Source organism: Rhineura floridana, chromosome 3 (genome assembly GCF_030035675.1).
Source record: "Rhineura floridana isolate rRhiFlo1 chromosome 3, rRhiFlo1.hap2, whole genome shotgun sequence".
Lineage (NCBI taxonomy): Eukaryota > Metazoa > Chordata > Lepidosauria > Squamata > Rhineuridae > Rhineura > Rhineura floridana.
In genome coordinates this window covers 124,552,549-124,571,757 of record NC_084482.1, presented here as the reverse complement: position 1 = coordinate 124,571,757, position 19,209 = coordinate 124,552,549, and the positions used below count along the sequence as shown (strand labels likewise).

Genomic DNA, 19,209 nt, shown 5'->3' with positions numbered 1-19,209 from the left:
TAATTTTTATACTGTTTTAGCTTATCTCATGAGCCACTAGTGTTTCTTTGCCAGTTACTATTCCATTAAGATGTATGAATTCTTCCATAATAGCACTTTATCATACAGTAGCCACATAGTATAGTTCATCAAACCACTATGGTATATAATGATTGTAATGTACCTGAGGGCCAGTATGATCCATTGGTTAATACTGGACTTAGATATCTTACCAATGTTGTTACATTACTAAGAATTCTGAACTGTAAAGCGGCAATGACGATATCCCCCAGAATTCATAGAATCATAGAGTTGGAAGGGGCCTGTAGGACCATCGAGTCCAACCCCCTATTGTTGCAAGGATGAACAATAGTTTATATGTAGTATTAAATAAAGGAGAATAATAGTAGTGCTGAAAAGTAAAAGGGGGAAATAATAAATGGAGGCAGTATGATCACTACAATAACTGCTGACATCCAGAAACAAACAAAACAAAGCCAAATGAAATGTTGAGGCTTAGTTCTCACAAATAGTACATTAGGGGGTTAAACCTGTTTCTCCACTTTATCATTTTAGATTGCAGGTGAAGGCACACACAACCCTTTCTCTGACATGATCAATCAATTATCATTTATTACGGTCAATGACCAGCACTATAAAATGTAAAAACAATAAAACATATCAGTATTATACTGAGGAGGAAACAAGGGCAGTAGCCTGAGATAATATGGTACTAATGGTGTTGAATTAAGGCATCAATGGCCCACCCAAGATTAACTATTATTGTTATTTGCCATCATCACTCATGATATTTTTCTGGGGGCAGGGATTTTTTAAACCGTAAGAACATTCATATGGAGCATTCACTCAAGCTTGTTTGCCAGCTTACATCAACTTCTGGCAAAAACTGAACCTAATCATAATAATTCATGCCCTAATAGCATCCAGAATAGATAATTATAATGCACTCTGTATGGAACTGCCTTTGAAAAGTGTCCAAAAACTACTTGACTGCTATTGTATTGATTGGGGCAGGCTGCTTGGAACACATAATAGCAGTTCTTCAGCAACTGCATTGGTTTTCACCTTTTTTCGAGTCACATTTCAAAGTGCTGGTCATAACCTTTAAAGCCGTAAATAGACTGGATCTGGATCTAGGATATTTGAAGGATTTTCCTTGTCCCATATAAGCCTACCGGTACATTGAGATGTTCCTTAGAGGCCCTGCTATGGGTGTCCATCCTCTCAGATGTATAGTGGGTGGTTTCTTGAGAGAGGGCTCCTCAATGACACCGAAATTATGGACCTTTCCTCCAAGTCAGATTCACATTGCCCTTTCCTTGGTAGTTTTTAGATGCCTGGCAAAGGCAGTATTGCATTGGAGGACTTTTAGGGCTTGAGTTGGTTTTTTTCCTGCTTGTGCTCAGGCGTGGGAGGAGGAGGTGGTGGTGGTTGTTGTTGGTGGTTTTTGCTCAGGTTATTTTTAGTCTTTGTTTTATCATTTTTCATTAGCATAATATTCTGTGAATCAAAAAGCAGGATACAGGTATTTTAATTAAAATATAATATTCAGTAATGTGAGTCTCCTCATGCAGCATGAAGTGGTATAGTCTAGGAACAGACTGAGAATGCTTGTCTGTGAGAGCTAGGTATGAGGGAGAGGTTTGATGGTATAGAAATATACATACTAAACATCATTTGGAAAGTTTGCTTTGTCCTAAGCTTGGGTTGCTTTAATCGTATTGTGTTTCTATATGCTATAACCTGGCTTGGGACCTTTTGATGAAGGGCAGGTAAGAAATAAATAGTTGTAATATTTTGATAGCTAAAATACTCGACCATGTGTTATCATATTCCTGTATGGTTTTTTCCCCAGAGGCTCTAGCTTTTCTTGTAACTCCTACAACAACAGGGAGAGCCCTCTTCAGTCACAGCCTGGTCTCTGTGGGCTTAGTAACCTAGGAAATACGTGTTTCATGAACTCTGCTTTACAGGTAAAGAACTGGTAGAATCTGCTTAAGAATGTAGAATTGTTGACACTCTGCTGCTTGGGTTTTATACTTGCCTAATCTTAAAATGTACAGCTGTGTTAGGTTCCCATACAGCTTGAAAACCTACATAATGCTGGGGGGGTACAATTGAAAGTAGGAAGCTACCTTATCCTGAGTCAGATTGTTGGTCCATCTAGCTAGTATTGTCTATACTGGCCAGTTCGTACAAAACACTAAGCCAAACCATGGCGTAGCTCCAAGTAGCACAGCAGCAGGACTGGGGAAGGAGTGAAATGGTTGTGTTTTTTGCTCTTGAGAATCCATTTATTCATTCATGCATAGCCATGGTTTGGCTTGGTGGCTTGGTTTCCATGTAGCACTAAGTGGCAGCAGCTCTCTAGGGTTTTGAGGCACGACGCTTTCTCAGCCCTCTGTGAAGATGTCAGGGATTGAACGTGTGTGGTCTACCACTGAGCTATGGCCCCATTCTCCCAAAACAGAAATAACCCTGCCAGTGTGTTCCTTTGCTTTCTTCTTTCAACAATGCCCAAATGTAACCTGCAGTACAGTTCTGTATAGAGAGATCTGGTGGATTTCAGTATAATTTTAGTTTGCATTGGAGTGAAAATGGGTTGTTGGCATAGTTTTTTTATGTAGCTCTTGTCTTTGAATGTTCTTCTAGTGTTTGAGTAACACCCCTCCATTGACTGACTATTTCCTGGAAGATGAGTATGAAGCTGAAATAAATCAGGAGAATCCTCTGGGAATGAGAGGAGAAATTGCAGAAGCATATGCAGAGCTCATCAAACAGATGTGGTCTGGGAGGCACTCTCACGTGGCCCCCCGCATGTTCAAAGTAAGATGTTCTGTCATCACAACACAGCTAGAGGAAGTGATATTTCTGGTGCCATTCTTACTGTGAAGCTTTAATTGTAGCCCTTAGGGGAAATACTTTCCCTGTCTTCAAATCTCTTGCTGGAAAGTTTAGGTTGAATTTAAAAGAATGCTAAGCATGATAAGGACTTCCAAGTGCTACAGTGCCTTAATACATCACTGAATGTTGCATATTGCAGGAAAATACCATGCATTCTGTTTAGAATAGTTGTGGCTTCTACTAAAGCTTCTTCTGACTTTTATTTGCTTTTTAACAAGATTTGAAGAGTAATCTAATTTCTTTTTTGAAACTGTTATATCTCTACTTTTTAAAATTGTTTTATTGCTGTATACCACTGTGATATGTTGTGAAGTTTAGTGGTTTATAAATGTTGTTGTTGTTATGTGCCTTCAAGTCGATTATGACTTACGGCGACCCTATGAATTAGCAACCTCCAAGAGCATCTGTCATAAATATTTTAGATAAGTAAAACTAAGATGTAAGTTAGCAACTTTGTATCTCTCTGAATTAGTTGTACACTGAGCTGCTTTGAAGTGTTTTTTTTAAATGGCAGATCTGGTCTTTAAATCACTTGTTGGTATTCTATAATCAAATTAGTAACAAATGTACATTATTAGCATATTTGTCAGCTTGACCGATTTTAACGGATTAGCTATATGGCAACTGTGGCTGATAACTATGTTATCTAAACTGATATAACAGGACTGGAGAATTTATACATTTTGGTGTCTTCTTGACATTAGTGCATGGCGAGAAATAAGCTAAATTTCTGCATTGAATTTTGAAGACATAAGGGCCACAATTACTGTTTTCCCCTTCACTGAACACTGGTTACATGCAGCTTCCTAATGGTATTTTCATCTTTCCATTTTTAATTTTAGACCCAGGTTGGCCGCTTTGCTCCTCAGTTTTCAGGGTACCAACAACAAGATTCCCAGGAGCTCCTGGCCTTTCTTCTAGATGGCTTACATGAAGATCTAAACCGAGTAAAGAAGAAACCTTACTTGGAGTTGAAGGATGCTAATGGCAGGCCTGATTCGGTACACTCTATAGACATTCTTCTGCTTGGAGAGATTGCGATGTAAAAGACACGTGCATACCCTACCAATTCTTTTTGTCCATTGTTAACACATGTGTCTGTTGGGAACCTGAGTGTGTGCACCTGTCACCCACATGTCCCATTAATCACACCCTCCTTAAGAGGAGGGGGATCTGTTGCTAGGGATAAACCAGGTGATCTGCTTGGAAATGTGCCTAAATAGCATGTGTATAACCCAACAAATGCAAGTCCAAACCAGACTAAAGCAAAGCTTTCTTTTATTTAAGAGAAAAGAGAAAAATAGTGATACAAAATTACAGGTGCATTGCAGCATTAATCATTTATATTCTAACCCATTCATAACTTTAAACTGAAGAGATAAAAGATCCCTCCTGCTATAAGGAATGACATGTAGTAGATATTACCTACCCTAGGCCCAAGGAAGATCCTCCGTGGTGCAGAGTGGTAAGCGGCGGTAATGCAACCGAAAGCTCTGCTCACGCCGGAGTTCGATTCCAACGGAAGGAGGAAGTCGAATCTCCGGTAAAAGGGGTCGAGGTCCACTCAGCCTTCCATCCATCCGTGGTCGGTAAAATGAGTACCCGGCATATGCTGGGGGGTAAAGAAAGGCCAGGGAAGGAACTGGCAATCCCACCCCATACATACAGTCTGCCTAGCAAACATCGCAAGACGTCACCCTAAGAGTCGGAAACGACTCGCACTACAAGTGCAGGGACACCTTTACCTTTAGGCCCAAGGAGTGGGCAGGAGAATATATCTGAAGTGATGTGAAGGAGCTCAGACCAAAAAGCAAGTAAAATTCCCTTTGCCTCAAGGTTTGCTCTGAGACAGACTTCCTTCCCAATCTGTGGCCTGTAGTCCTACGTTGTGTTACTTGAGAGCATAGTTATACATGTTGGAGCTCAGATAGCAATCTTGGGTCTCAAACCCTGCTCTTAAATACTTTTCCCCCTCTTACAATTCAACGTACAAAGGAGAGGTCTGGATATGAGATGATCTCATGTTATGAGTGTGTTTCTTGCTGACAGAAAACTAGCTCTGCATTCTTATGCTGTCTGAACAGTAGGATTGTTCTGCTAGACATGAGGAAAATCAGCCAAGAAATGAGATAACACTTACTTCAGGGTCTTCACATTCCTCCATAAGTGCCAAAAGATAGTCCTTGCTTCTTGTCGTCATTTCACCATACTTAGGAAGGCACAATGAGTCAGAAAACGGGCTGTGGTGTGGAAAATCTAATCGCACTTGTGACACTCCAGCTCCCTTGCCTGTCTTACTGAGGATACATTTTTCTTAGTAAACTAACCTATTAACTAATCCACATGTGACCATTAACTCGTAGCTAGGCGTCAACGGATATGCTCACTATTGTGAGTGTGGCACCATGCTCTGATAAGCAGCTAACCTACCTAATTTTGAATATGCAGAGATGGGTGAGATTGTCCAAGCAGTTGCATCCCCATCAGCTCGGGAGTTGGGAGGAAGGCTGGGGATTGACCCACTAACAGTGAGGTTAGTGGGAAATGAAATGCAGAAAGTACAGAGAGTGATGATTACATTATTAAATATTGTCATTCACAAAACAGCTGGTGATAACAGATAACATGGACCGTGTTACCACCACAAGCTTTTTAGCAAATGACCACTGTTAGTAATTATCACTGTTTGCAGTTTCTGAATTTAATTTTCCTTTGACTCCACTGTTTACAATTCTCCAAGTGTAGTCCACCAAAAGTTGTGCCATAGTACATTTGTTACTCTCTAAGGTATCACAAATCTCTGTGATGAAAATGGATATAGTTTCATTTTTAGGCATATTTTCCATCGAGGAAAACAGCATTATAACTCTTTTACAGCAGTAGGATGTTAAGCAAATACATCAAGTAAGAGCACACAATTACAACAGCAGCAGCTGGGATTTCAAACAAAGGCAAAAAAGTCAGTGTTTGTAGGATAATTAGTCTGTTTGCTTTGGACATTATATGGAACTTGTTTAGATCTCCTTCCATGCTTGAGAGCAATAGCAGGCTCTTGCTGGAAAAGGGTTTTATCAGATTCCTCCTCCACCACCACAGTAAAGCTGGATCACATTAGCTGTCTTCTGTTATGGCCAGCCAGATATAAATATCCTTCCTCTTCTTAAGAACATAAGACCAGCATAGCTAAACCACCGTGCCATATGCTGCTGTAGCATGGCCACCTATAGGAAAGGGTGGGACTGTTTGCCTACCTTGCCTCAATTTTGCCCCCCCCCCACTTGCTTGGTTCTTCAAAGCTGCAAGAGGCTAATAGGCCAAACAAGTCTCATCCTTTTCTCTATCCTGCTCTGTTGGCCCTGTGCAAACAGGAGTGGCACAAGGGCTTATATTGACAGTAAGATTGGGGGATGTCATAAAGCATGACTTGGGGGCAATGCCCAATTTAAAGTTTCAATTAATTGCTTTGCTTTAACATTACATCTCTAGTTTTTATTAAGATGACTTTGAGAATTGATATCCCCCCCAACACATAGTGTTTATTTTAAATTAAATAACTACCTTTTCATCAATGCCTTGAACATCAAAGTTGGAGCAAACCATTCAGAAAGCTACTTATCTCTCAAATTTGGCTGTACACTATTAGCTGCTCTGTGGTACTGCTTAAGCAGTCCCTTGTTCACTTGCTAGAAACTATCTCTAAGCTGCTTTTGTCTAGAATTTGGTTGTTTCATAGTATGCAGATCTTGCAGTTGGCTTGTTCTCTTGTAGGTCAGTTGAACACTGACTTACAAGTATACCAATAAGCAACTGAGCTGAAATACTTTGCCGCAGACAAGCATAATTCAGCGCCACAATATGCCCTTCCTAATCTTTCAGGTGTACTTCTATATCTTTCCAAACAGCAAAGCTGTTTGATCAGAACTTGAATCTTAAGTTGAAATGATTAACTTTATACTGTGTTTCTGCTTCTCTGCAATTGTTTTCTTTTGTATAGGTGGTAGCAAAAGAAGCTTGGGAGAATCATCGATTGCGTAATGACTCTATAATTGTAGATATTTTTCATGGTCTCTTCAAATCTACATTGGTTTGCCCTAAATGCTCTAAAATTTCTGTGACTTTTGACCCTTTTTGCTACTTAACTCTTCCATTGCCCTTGAAAAAAGATCGAACCATGGAGGTTTTCTTGGTTTTTGCAGATCCAGAGCACAAACCTACTCAGGTAAGTAGCTGTGTTCATGTCAATCTTTGCTAAAAACATAATCTGCATGCCAAATTAGAAATGCATGTGCAGTTAGTTTTCAAAATAGGAAACAGCAATCCAGTGAGGGTGGGGATTGGAGAATCTGTGAGGGTGCAGCTGCTAAATCCAGAGTCCTGCCGGTCTTGCACTGGCCAGGGTAGAAAATGTGAGGTGTGCTGCTGGAGAGAAAAGAGGTACATTGCTATCATCCTGGGGGCACATTATGAGAATAGAGGACTTTGGATCCAGCAGTTCCAAAGCCTTCCCTGATACTCCCAGAATATTTTCCTTTTACCCTCTCCACCTTCAACACTGGTGGTGGTCCTTTCTGCAATGGCTGGGAAGGGGCTTCCAAGAGCAGACCACCTTCTGCCCACAACAAGGCAGATCTGCAGAATCCTGTGGTCCCTGGGATATGCTCCCAGGGGCCAAAGGACTGAGCCTTTAATATCTCTTATGACCATTGCAGGCAGTTAATGATGTTAAAAATAAGTGACTATGTGATTATTGAATAGAGGACTTTGGATCCAGCAGTTCCAAAGCCTTCCCTGATACTCCCAGAATATTTTCCTTTTACCCTCTCCACCTTCAACACTGGTGGTGGTCCTTTCTGCAATGGCTGGGAAGGGGCTTCCAAGAGCAGACCACCTTCTGCCCACAACAAGGCAGATCTGCAGAATCCTGTGGTCCCTGGGATATGCTCCCAGGGGCCAAAGGACTGAGCCTTTAATATCTCTTATGACCATTGCAGGCAGTTAATGATGTTAAAAATAAGTGACTATGTGATTATTGATTTTGACTTCAATGATGCATTTTTGGGTATACATTATGCCCATAATTGTATGCTTGCATGCGTACATACTCTGCAGTTGCAAACTTTGTGGGGCTATTTTTGTGAAAGAGGGCAAAGTGATGGAACACAGATAGGTGTTTGCTTGATGGCAAGGCTTCTGGGACTAGAAAATAAAGAGAAGGGACAAGGAGCTGTTCCGGGTGGGATAAGTCACAATCCCTGCACAAGTTTCTGGAATTTATGATAAGAGAAACATTTGGTACGTTAACAAAACAATAGAAAATTACAATAGAAACAACCAGCAGAAAGGAACAATTTACACAGTAGATCCATCAGCCCTCTGGAATTGAATCACCTTTACCAGGTATCTAAATGGCATAAGGGAGTGAACCAGTTTGGTCTCCAGGGACAAGGAATTCCAAATTGGGCCACCACTGCAGAGAGTGCTTCCTCCACCGTACCTACCAACTGAATCTTTGACAGTAGCGAGACAGAAAATCATTCCCCTGATTACTTGAGCAGGCAAGATTGTGTAGGAGACTGACTTCTAACTACCTTGGTCCAAAGCAAGTTAGGGCTCTTCAGAAGTAATTTTACCTGCAGAGTTTCTTGTGTCTTTATGAAGACTGCCTGCCTGACTTCAGACCTGAAGCTGAATAGTGGGAGATTCAGGACAGACAAAAGAAAATACTTCTTCACACAGTGCATAGTTAAACTATGGAATTTGCTCCCAAAAGGCAGTGATGGCCACCAATGTGGATGGTTTTAAAAGAAGATAAGGCTATCTGTAGCTACTAGGCATGATGGCTCTGCTTTGGCTCCATAGTTGGAGGCGGTATACTCCTGAATACCAGTTGATAGAAACCGCAGGAGGGGAGAGTGCTCTTGCACTCAGGTCCTGCTTGCGGGCTTCCCATGGACAACTGGTTGGCCACTGTGAGAACAGGATGCTGGACTGGATGGGCCATTGGCCTTATCCAGCAGGTGTCTCTTATGTTGTTCTTAAAACGGTGCTGAGCCTGCCCCTTTAATCCTCTCCAGAGTTCTCATAGAATGCTGAAACTTCATTGGCTTATAATTATAGACTGATGATTTTGAATTGGATGTCCCCTAAAGGATCCATTGAAACCTAGTCTTTTGGATTCTTCTGAGTCATATAAAAGCTGAATCCTGTTGCTAAGTGTCATAACTGCTATCTCAAGTTACATATGACAACAAGTCATACTCGGAGGAGACCCGCTGAAATCAGTTAACATACGTTAATCAAATCTAATTTAAGTTAACTAATTTCAGTGGATCTACTTTGAGTATGACTAATATTAGATATCATCAGTAGTGAGCACCTTAACATGAGTATCAGTTTAATTGCTTGTTGGCAGATTGCAAACTGAACCCCCAATACAGTATCCCTCTGGCTTCAGTTAAGAGTAAAAGACCAGGTTGTTCCCCTTCATACAGTTAACTTTTTACAATCTCAACAGTGTGTAAAACAGAACAAAGAGATAGTGTCTTCACAGTTTTGCTCAAAACAAGCCATAATTGGTAAACCAAGAACAAGCTTTGGCTTTAAATTATGGTTTGTTAGAAGTAAAACAATGATTCCTAGTTTGGACATAACAGTAAGCCAAGGATAGTGGTCTGTTGCTGCTGCTGACTGGCAGCATTCACGGTAAATCATTAACCATGGCTTACTGTGACATGCAAGCACATCCAATATCAAAGCTGAGTACTGATTCAAATCCTTTTGTCTGGAATTGTGTTCCGTGGTGGGGGTTTATTTTGTCTAGTATAAGTTTTAAAGTTCTGTGTGTTTTTTCCAGTATAGGGTGGTTGTGCCAATGATGGGGGGTGTATCTGACCTGTGTGATGCACTCTCAAAACTCTCTGGGATTCCTGCAGAAAATGTAAGTATCAATAATATTTTCTGATAGATAAAATGGTTCAGTTTTCAGTTCAGTTTTGTACAAAAATGACATTAGAAAGGATGGTGTATGAATTAGTACAAAAATCGTGTAACTTCCTTAGAGGAAAAAAATGTTTTTCTGTAGAGAAAATTCTGCTCAGAAAAGAGTATGCAAGCTTGGACAGAATTCATCGGGTAAAAGGAAAAGGTAACATTCACAACAGCATAAAGATGAAGTTGGCTACATGCCAGAGTTGAGCAATTTTGTTCTAACCTTGTGGAGCGGATTTTAGAGGAGAAACATATACAGGCAAAGAAGACCTCATAGTCTGCTTCTGCTGGACTACCCCTCACCCCCAACCTCTACCACCAGGCCCATGGGAAAGATGCTGATGACTATTTACATTATATATTGTTTGTTGTGGCCTTTCAAAATGAATTTAACTTTTACTTGTGTCCTGAAAGGCACATTATAAATAAATTGTAAGAATTAAATAAATCTTTTTTACATCAAATGCATACTATATTAACCAGAAAGAGACTAGATTGCTGGAACTGCTGAAGATGTTTCTTTACCCATGCTTCAGATGAACAATAGAATAGAAATTCTGTGCATGGTTTTTAAAGGCTTGTAAGTTTCTTTTTACAGTCCACTTTCTGTGGGGTTGCACTTTCAACATGCTAGTCTACACAGGAATTTAGATGAAAACGAACTGTCCTTTCAGAAATTCTCTTGACAGGAACAGCTTATCAGTGTGAGCCCATTCTCTGACCTTGTCCTTGTTCTGCTTGCCCTAAAAGCAAAGATGTATAGCACTAATGTTGAAAGATGTGCCCAAGAGTTTGAAGTGAACATTGAGACCTTGGATCTTTAGCATTCTTAACAACTTGCTGATTATGTATGTTGTAAAAATATGTAATAGAAAGAGCACTCTTATGAAAATTTGATATAAGAAGATTTGTAACAATGTTTTGTATGCAGTTGAGAATTAGTCATGTATAATGAAGAGTTCTTAAACATTAAAGCTTAGCTATTCCTTTATCAGCAGAAGTAGGTCCAGTGAAAGCCATCACCGTAGTGTTTTATCTTATAAGACCAACAGGGAAATGGCTGTTTCTACCAGAATTGTTTTGTCTTCTCTGGCACACCTATTTATAATGAGATAATATTTAAGTGAAAAAGAAAGGCTACTATTCCTATCGTAATGGGCCTTTGAGTGTTTGGTGGTGGTGATTTCTAGCAGCAGTGAAAAGGTATTGCAAAACTCAAAGAGCTGCTGGGATTTTCTAGCAGCCAGACCAGAGAGATGGGGACTTGAATGCAGCAGTTAGAGGAAGGGATCCTATTCTTAGTTGTGCATTCAGGTCAGTTCCCACCTACTTCCACTGCCAGCTCCCTACTGTATCTATTAGCCCACCTCAGTCTCTGCTTCATCTCTGTAAGCTGAGCTACGCTGAAAATTGTGGAGAAACTGATTAGGAACACATTTAGGATGAAGGGAATAAGAAGGTGCAGAGGCCAGGTCCTACAAACAGCAGTACCCTTGGAGAAAAAGAAGCCTGCTTTGTTCCTGTTTCACCTACCTTCTAATTATCAGACCATGCTTTTGTTGCCAATGCCTGCTAGTCAGTCTTGTTACCATCCTTCTGAGCAGCTGTTTTAAAATTATTTTGCCCATTTTAAAACCTAGAGGAGATTTTTCCCAGGATGACCTCTTAAAGCAATCAGTTCCTTCAATTTTGATTTCCGTTCTCTTGGCAAACACAGTGAATCTATCTGTTCCTTATAGATGAGTATACTGGTTCTTCATTTCAGTACTGGTTCATTGGTGGGTTTCTGCTGAGATGGTCTGTGAGCACATCTCATGAGCCACTCAACACAGAACTCCTGCGGCATTGTAGAGTACTGAAGATACCTAAGAGAAATTATTCCTTATTTTTCTTGAACTTCAAGTAACTTCAGCTTATATTGTGATTATCTTTATGCTATTCTGACTTCCATCCCCAAATTTGCTGTTTTTAGATGGTGGTGACAGATGTTTATAATCACCGATTCCACAAAATTTTCCAATTGGATGAAAGCTTAAGTCAGATTATGCCAAAGGACAACATCTTTGTGTGAGTAACGAGCTCTGTGGAAAGGGTAGAGATGAGAAAAATGTGCTATATTACACTTAAGTGTTTTGCCTCATAAAATATTATTTGGGTTCCAAAATCTCAAAGGGTGATCAATAGTTCTTTCATTGTGATGTTTACTGTCCTGATGATACCGATACCCTGGTGTAGGACACATCTTGTTTAATTAGTGATCTGTAGGGGGGGTTGCCATTCTCCGCATCTTAGATTTTTTTATTTAGCTATACTGACACCAGTAGATTCTAGCAAACATTGAAACTATGTTACATGGAATGCTACATTTCTACACTGAGACTTGCTAATTGAGCATGGAAAGGTTGAACTGTCATTGGTATTGGGAAATTGGGCATAGAGAACTTGTGACAATTAAACTTAGATTTTGCATCCTAGTTTAAAATCAGTTGTAAGCCTGGCTCCCACCATTCATTACCCCCCCCGCTCTTTGCTCAATATCCAGTGTTTCAGTAAGCACTGGCTGCTAAGTATCTGTCACATACATAGTCTTTTACAGTTGTGTACCCATGAAATGTTGGAGGATAAACTTTGTGAGCACTGCCTCGTACTTGTCACTCTCCTGGGAATGTGCTAGTGAAACTGTTTCTGGACTTGGTCAGTTTGGTGCAGCATTTATTACTAAGAGGTAGATGGAGCCTTGGTCAGCTATGTCCAGGAAGAGGAGGCTAGAAAATATACTTTTTACAACCTGGATATTTTGATGTCTTACGAGGCACTTCTTTTTTAACCAAAAATGGGTGGATGTGGAATAAAAGATATGATAGAGACAAAAGAAGAGCTTTTAAACTAAGTTTCTAGCAATTGCATCAGAGAACAAAGACTAGAATGTCATAAATACAACTACATTTATCTGATTTTTGCTTCCTAAAAACTTTCTATTTAGCTGGCTTTCTAACTGTGTTAAATGTTTGTTACTGGCAGATTCTTTTGTAATTCTTCAATACCAAACTTCAGAATGGCTAACCTTAAGCAGGTTGTGAAATGAATTAGATTTTGTGATGGTGGGAGTACAAGAATAGGAGGGTGTGCCTCTGTTTTGTGTTCTATTTACAGAGCTGTATTACTAAGCCCCTACAAAATAGCATTGTTTTGTTAAATGCCAGGTTGTTTTTGGAATAAGAACTCTTCTCAACCACAGCTTGATCATGGAGGAGAAGGAGTCTGACCTGGCATGCATAACTGAGACTTGGGTAGCTGAGCTGGGTGGGCCCGATCTCACTCATCTCCCCAACCAGTATTCAGTGTGATAGCAAGCCAGGTTGGAGGGCTGAGAATGGGGGTGTTGCCATAATCCATATTTTGGTCTAGCTCATCAGGAAACCTCTTGCCGTTGAGGCGGAATGGGAAGGTCTTTATATGATGTCGGACCATAGAGATAGATCAAGGATGTTGCTGGTGTACCATCTGCCCAGCAGCCTTGCTGGCTGAGGTGGTTGTGGATATGGTTTTGGAAGGAACCCAAGGTAATGGTCCAAGATGAATTTGGTGCTTGTGCTGAGGCCATCTCTGGTCCAGCTTAGGAGTTCATGGCCTCCCTGGCAACAATACATCTGTCTCAATTCATGCACATGACTGGACATAGGTTGGATTTAATATTTGCTGCAGGTGGTGAAAGACAACCCAATTGTCATGGTCAGACTAATTCCTGGTGACGTTTGGAATTGTGGCATCTACACCCCTTGCAGGGATGGAGGACCTTGGAGATTGATGGTATAATGGATTCCTGAATGTTCTTGAGGATTTTCCAGTGTATAGGGCAAGTGATCCTGTTGAGGCCCTGGTCTTGCTGTGGAATGATGAGATGGGCCATTGACACAATTGTTCCCAGGGATTCTGAAAGGTGCCGTGGAGTCCATTTAGAAGCCTGATAAATTCAGGGAACTGTGAATGATGAAACAGGCTGTACAACACTAGAGTGCAGGTGGTGAAGATCTTGTTCCAAAGCAGGTAGAGCACTGGTTAGAGCATGTAATGATGCCTATCATGTGGCAGTGTGGACAGCAAAGAAAGTGTTCTGCTAGTTGCATCTGCTAGTTTCTCACTTGTGAAGTTCTTCCAGATGGTTCAGAGATTGCTGACACCAGTAATAGCAGGTGGCCGTCTACTACCTTCGGAACCATTTTGATCATTTGGTGAAACACTTTGAAAATAAAATGATTCACCTCCAGACAGACCTTTATGCGATTGAAGCAGATCTTGTTGAGGCATCCAGTGCTATGTCTTGCTTTGTGTTGTGGGATCATACTCAGTTAGTGAGGCCTACAAGGTTCTTCCAGCGATGTGAACAAATACCTGCTCTCTTGATCCTTGTCTATTTTGGATCACCTCATAAGGCAGAGATTGGAGTACAATTAAAGGGCAATACATTGTCAATTATTTCATATTGCAGCTGTTGCAAAATGCTGCAGCCAGTTTGCTTCAGCCGAGTGCTTTGCAGACCATAGTATACTGGTCTTGTGTCAGTTGCACTGGTTTCCAGTTTGTTTCTGGGATTGATTGAATGTGCTGGTTCTTAACCCAATAAAGCTCTAAATGCTTGGGGCCAGAATATCTGGGAGGAGGTGATTTTTATTTATAAAACTTTCTTGAGCTTTTATTATTCTGCTCTTAATTTTGTTTTGTTAAAAATTGCTTTAATGCCTGTCTTTTTATTGGCTTTAGGACCTTATGGCTAAAAGGCAGACTAGAAATATTTTCATACTTTTTAATACATGTTCCTCAATATGTCAAACTTATTCGAAGGTTCTTGGATTCCATAAATTAGGTGCAGTTATGGTCCAGTCAGCTTCTAGATTCCGTTACTCTGTTGGACTCTCATGACTTCTGAACATTATCAGGATATGAGGGATCTAGAACAAATCTGAATCTTCCTCCCAAGGTGTAAAAGCAATAAATAAAAGTATGGTAAGAGTCTTTTATTGCTTTTTAGTGCTAACATACTTGTCGGAGCTTTTGCTGTGCACACACATAAAAAATATATTTTGTGTGCATGTCTGATGTACAAATAGGAAATAAGAGCAACACTGAGAGCATTGTACAGGTATCACAGTTAAATCAGTGACCCCTTTTTGTACAGACGTTTGGTTGCACTGTTAAAAATAATAACAAGACATCAAGAGTTAGGGATTTTAATACTGTGTCATTTTGTCCTAGTTAAAGTATGTGAAGATCTTAAGAAGATATTCATGTGAACCTGGTCTAAGGCAGCTAACCCCCAAATTTTTACTAGTCTAACCTGCTTATATATATCTAGATTAGTCCCCTGTGGCACATAGATGACCAGAGAGAGCTGCACTCTTCTAATTTACAAAATCTACCCTGCTTGGTCCCCTGGAAGAGACTCTTATGTACCACAGGTGATCAGATGAGTTTTAAACCTAGCTTAGAGAATAGCCTTTGTTAAACATGAGAGATATGGTAATGGGAGCTAGTACTGCAGTATAGATTATTTAATTAGAGTACTTTTGGGGTTTCAGGGACATGGAAGGTGCTTGTTTCCCCCTCCAGTAATTTTTCACAGTTGCTCCTTTTAGGATTCACAGAGTTTGAAATTATGGAGATTAAACTCTCCTTTTAACCAGAATTAACCAGTTCTAGTCTACTTAAAATATTTACTGGATTCTTTTCTTATCTTCACATGTTTTGTGAATTCTGACACCCCAAAGGGTGGTGCACATCTTTATGCAAGGAGGTCCAGATTCAATTCCTGACAGCACTAGGGCTGGTAAAGACTCCTGACTGAAACCCTGGAGAGACACTGACAGTTAGCATACTGAGTTAGATGGACCAATGGTCTGACTAAGGCAGCTTCCTAACTAGTGATATGTAGACTTCCAACAGTGGTTTTTAACAATGTTTGTATTGATGTATTGAAGTTCTTCAAATTCAAGGTAAACTTTAAGATTTATTTACAGATGTGATTAAAATATTCTACTCCTTTCTCCCTTGTTCTGTATCTGTATTGCTCTTACACATTTGGAAGTTCATGCAGTTCAATCCTAGCATCATGCCAAATTACACTTTGAGCTAATCACAGTTTTTGTTTTGTGCTAATCATGGTTTTGAGCTTCCGACCATACATGCAAACCATGGTATACAGCTGCTTGTTCACTTTTATAGTTTGTCTATTCAGCATTCCTATCTGTTGGTACTGTGATCTCCGGGGTTGGAGCAATGCCCATAGCTATGGTTTGCCAACTCAAGTAATCATAGCAAACTTTTGTCAAGATAAACCATGATTTGAAAACTCATTTCAAACCATGAACCTATAATTCATAGTTGCTAGACAGCCACAAACTATAGTTGGTCAATTCAGTTGTCAGTGGTCTGGTTTGTGCATGTCTGCCCATAGTTTATGATCATTTTCTGAGGTCCTGTTGTGTGTCCCACCTCTTTAAAATGGTAGGTAATAATGCAGGGCCAGGCCTTTTCTATAGCAGCATCCCCATTATTAAACCATAGTTTAGTATTTCATGCACAAACCTCAGGGTCATGTGGTCTCTCACTTTTCCTCCAATGTGCTCACAAGAGATCAGAAGCTTTCACGTCAGTTTTCAAGTAATCATAGGTATTCATTACGTCCAAACCCACACAAACAAGCTAATGTTAATCAGGGTTTAAACAAACAAACTTCAAATTGTGGTTAACGATCCTGGCTTATTTCCTGAAATCATAGTTAATCCTAACCACAGTTCTTAGTTCGGATATAAGAAGTAAACTTGGTTACTTGAAAAATGAACTGAAAATTTCTACTTTTTTCCTCATGGCCATGCCAGAGGAGGAGAAAGGAATGGAGTACATGAGACCAAGGCCTGTGCATGTAACATGTAGCTATGGTGTGGCTGCCCCTGTCCTTTTCTGAGGAAATTGCGGGGGGGGGGTGTTAGGAAAAGAGTTACAAAAAATTGCAATCAGACGTTTTTTTTATAGTAAGCAAAAATAAATATTACTAATAATAGAATTCCTTTTGAGATATGACAGGCTCTCACTGTTTGCACTTTCCAGAAACAACTGACTTTTATTTATTTATTTATTTATTATTTGATTTATATCCTGCCCTTCCTCCCAGCAGGAGCTCAGGGCGGCAAACAAAAGCAATAAAAACACTTCAAAACATCATATAAACAGACATTAAAATACATAAAAACAACAACTTGAAAGCTTTTTGAAAAAATGTTTTAAAGACTTTTTTAAAAAAAAGGTTAAAATATTATTTTTTTACAAGAAGGTTTAAAAGCATATTAAAAAGCAGTTCCAACGAAGAAGCAGACTGGGATAAGGTCTCAACTTAAAAGCTTGTTGAAAGAGGAAGGTCTCCAATAGGCGCCGGAAAGATAACAGAGATGGCGCCTGTCTAATATTTAAGGGGAGGGAGTTCCACAGGGTAGGTGCCGCCACACTAAAGGTTTGTTTCCTGTGTTGTGCAGAACGAACCTCCTGATAAGATGGTATCTGCAGGAGGTCCTCATCTGCACAGTGCAGTGATCGACTGGGTATATAAGGGATAAAATGGTCTTTCAGGTATCCTGATCCCAGCTGTATAGGGCTTTGTACACCAAAACTAGAACCTTGAACTTGGCCTGGTAGCTAATAGGTAGCATGCAATTCTTTCAGTAGAGGGGTGACATCAAGGGTGACCTGATTCAGTGAGCAGTCTCACCGCCGCATTGCGCACCAGCTGCAGCTTCCGGACAAACCTCAAGGGCAGCTCCACATAGAGCACATTACAGTAATCCAGCCTGGAGGTTACCACTGCGTGGACAACAGTGGTCAGGCTATCCCGGTCCAGAAACTGCCACAGCTGTCTTACTAGCTGAAGCTGGTAAAAGGCACTCCTAGCCACTGAGGTCACCTGGGCCTCTAGCGACAAAGATGGATCCAGGAGCACCCCCAGACTACGGACCTGCTCCTTCAGAGGGAGTACCACCCCATCCAAAGCAGGCAACTGACCAATTATCTGAGCTCGGGAAGCACCACCAACACACAGCACCTCTGTCTTGCTAGGATTCAGACTCAGTTTATTGGCCCTCATCCAGCCCGCCACCGAGTCCAGGCAGCGGTCCAGGGCTTGCACGGCCTCTCCTGATTCAGATGTTACAGAGAAATAGAGCTGGGTATCATCAGTATACTGCTGAAACCTTGCCCCAAATCTCGTGATGACCGCTCCCAAGGGCTTCATATAAAGGTTGAAACAGCATGGGGGACAAGATAGTACCCTGCAGCACCCCACAGCTGAAAGACAGTCATCCAGTGCTGTTCTCTGACCCTGGAGATAGGATCGAAACCACTGTAAAACAGTGCCTCCAATACCCATCTCCCTAAGTCGGCTCAGAAGGATACCATGGTCAATGGTATCAAAAGCTGCTGAGAGGTCAAGTAAGAGTAACAGGTTCGCCCTCCCCCTGTCCTCCTGATAAAGGTCTGCTTGTTCTGTCAACTTTCCCAACTGGATGAATAGGGCTCTACCATAGGTTTAAAAACAATATAAAATGAACACCTATCTTCTGTTATTTCTAATTGTTTTTTGGAACTGTTCTTTAGCTGCTTTTATTATATTTTGTACATCGACTTGGAATTTATGTATAATAATAATAATGTGTTAATGCAGCCAGTGAACAAGAACTCAGTTTCCATAATTTTGGTTTTGAAGTATCTGAAGTTGCAACAGCTTTTCAAGTAGTATACTGGAAGTATGACCCCACACAACAACCAAATCCTTTTAGGCAGATGTTCATATTTCAAACTTGTGGAATTGCAGAGCTTATGGCCTTAGCAAGTAAGCGAAGAAACTTTGTGACTGTGGAGTTCTTTTAAGTCTGTCACATATTGGTTTGCTTATTCCAGTTCATAATAGTCCTGTTCGCATGTCATGGTAAGCCATAAACCACTCTCATTTTGTTCTACCCTCCCTAAAGCAACAAACCACAAGCCTTTCCTTTTTATGCTATGTGAACCCATGGTCTCTCTACAAACAAACCATGATAGTAAGCCAAGAACAGACCTTGGCTCATGGTTTGTGTGGAGAAAAACAAACTATGAGTACTAGTTCATACATCAAGTAAGCCAAGGCTAATGGTTTGTTCCTTAAGGGAGGGCAAAGCAAACTGGGAACGATTTAGCAGCATGTATGTAATAACATACTGTTTGTTCACAGTAAGCCGTGGTTTGTGACTTACTGATAGGAAAGCATGGTCAGTGAGAGGTAATGTGGAATTGCAG

At 40.6% G+C, this 19,209-nt stretch overlaps 1 protein-coding gene across 7 annotated transcripts in view; it reads left to right on the top strand.

The window, feature by feature from the left end:
• USP4 (ubiquitin specific peptidase 4) overlaps positions 1–19,209 on the top strand; it is a 60,136-nt gene that overhangs the window by 10,672 nt on the left and 30,255 nt on the right. For 6 of the 7 annotated variants that reach the window (XR_009761444.1, XM_061617754.1, XM_061617753.1 and 3 more), the window contains exons 8-13: positions 1,856–1,973; positions 2,653–2,826; positions 3,747–3,905; positions 6,899–7,123; positions 9,758–9,841; positions 11,864–11,958. Coding sequence is in view for 5 of the 7 variants with exons in the window: in XM_061617754.1 (XP_061473738.1) it covers positions 1,856–1,973; positions 2,653–2,826; positions 3,747–3,905; positions 6,899–7,123; positions 9,758–9,841; positions 11,864–11,958 (855 nt within the window). In the remaining 2 variants the exon portion in view is untranslated. Of the gene's footprint in view, positions 1–1,855; positions 1,974–2,652; positions 2,827–3,746; positions 3,906–6,898; positions 7,124–9,757; positions 9,842–11,863; positions 11,959–14,755; positions 14,896–19,209 lie in introns of all 7 variants that reach the window. The other variant, XR_009761445.1, reaches the window with a different exon arrangement.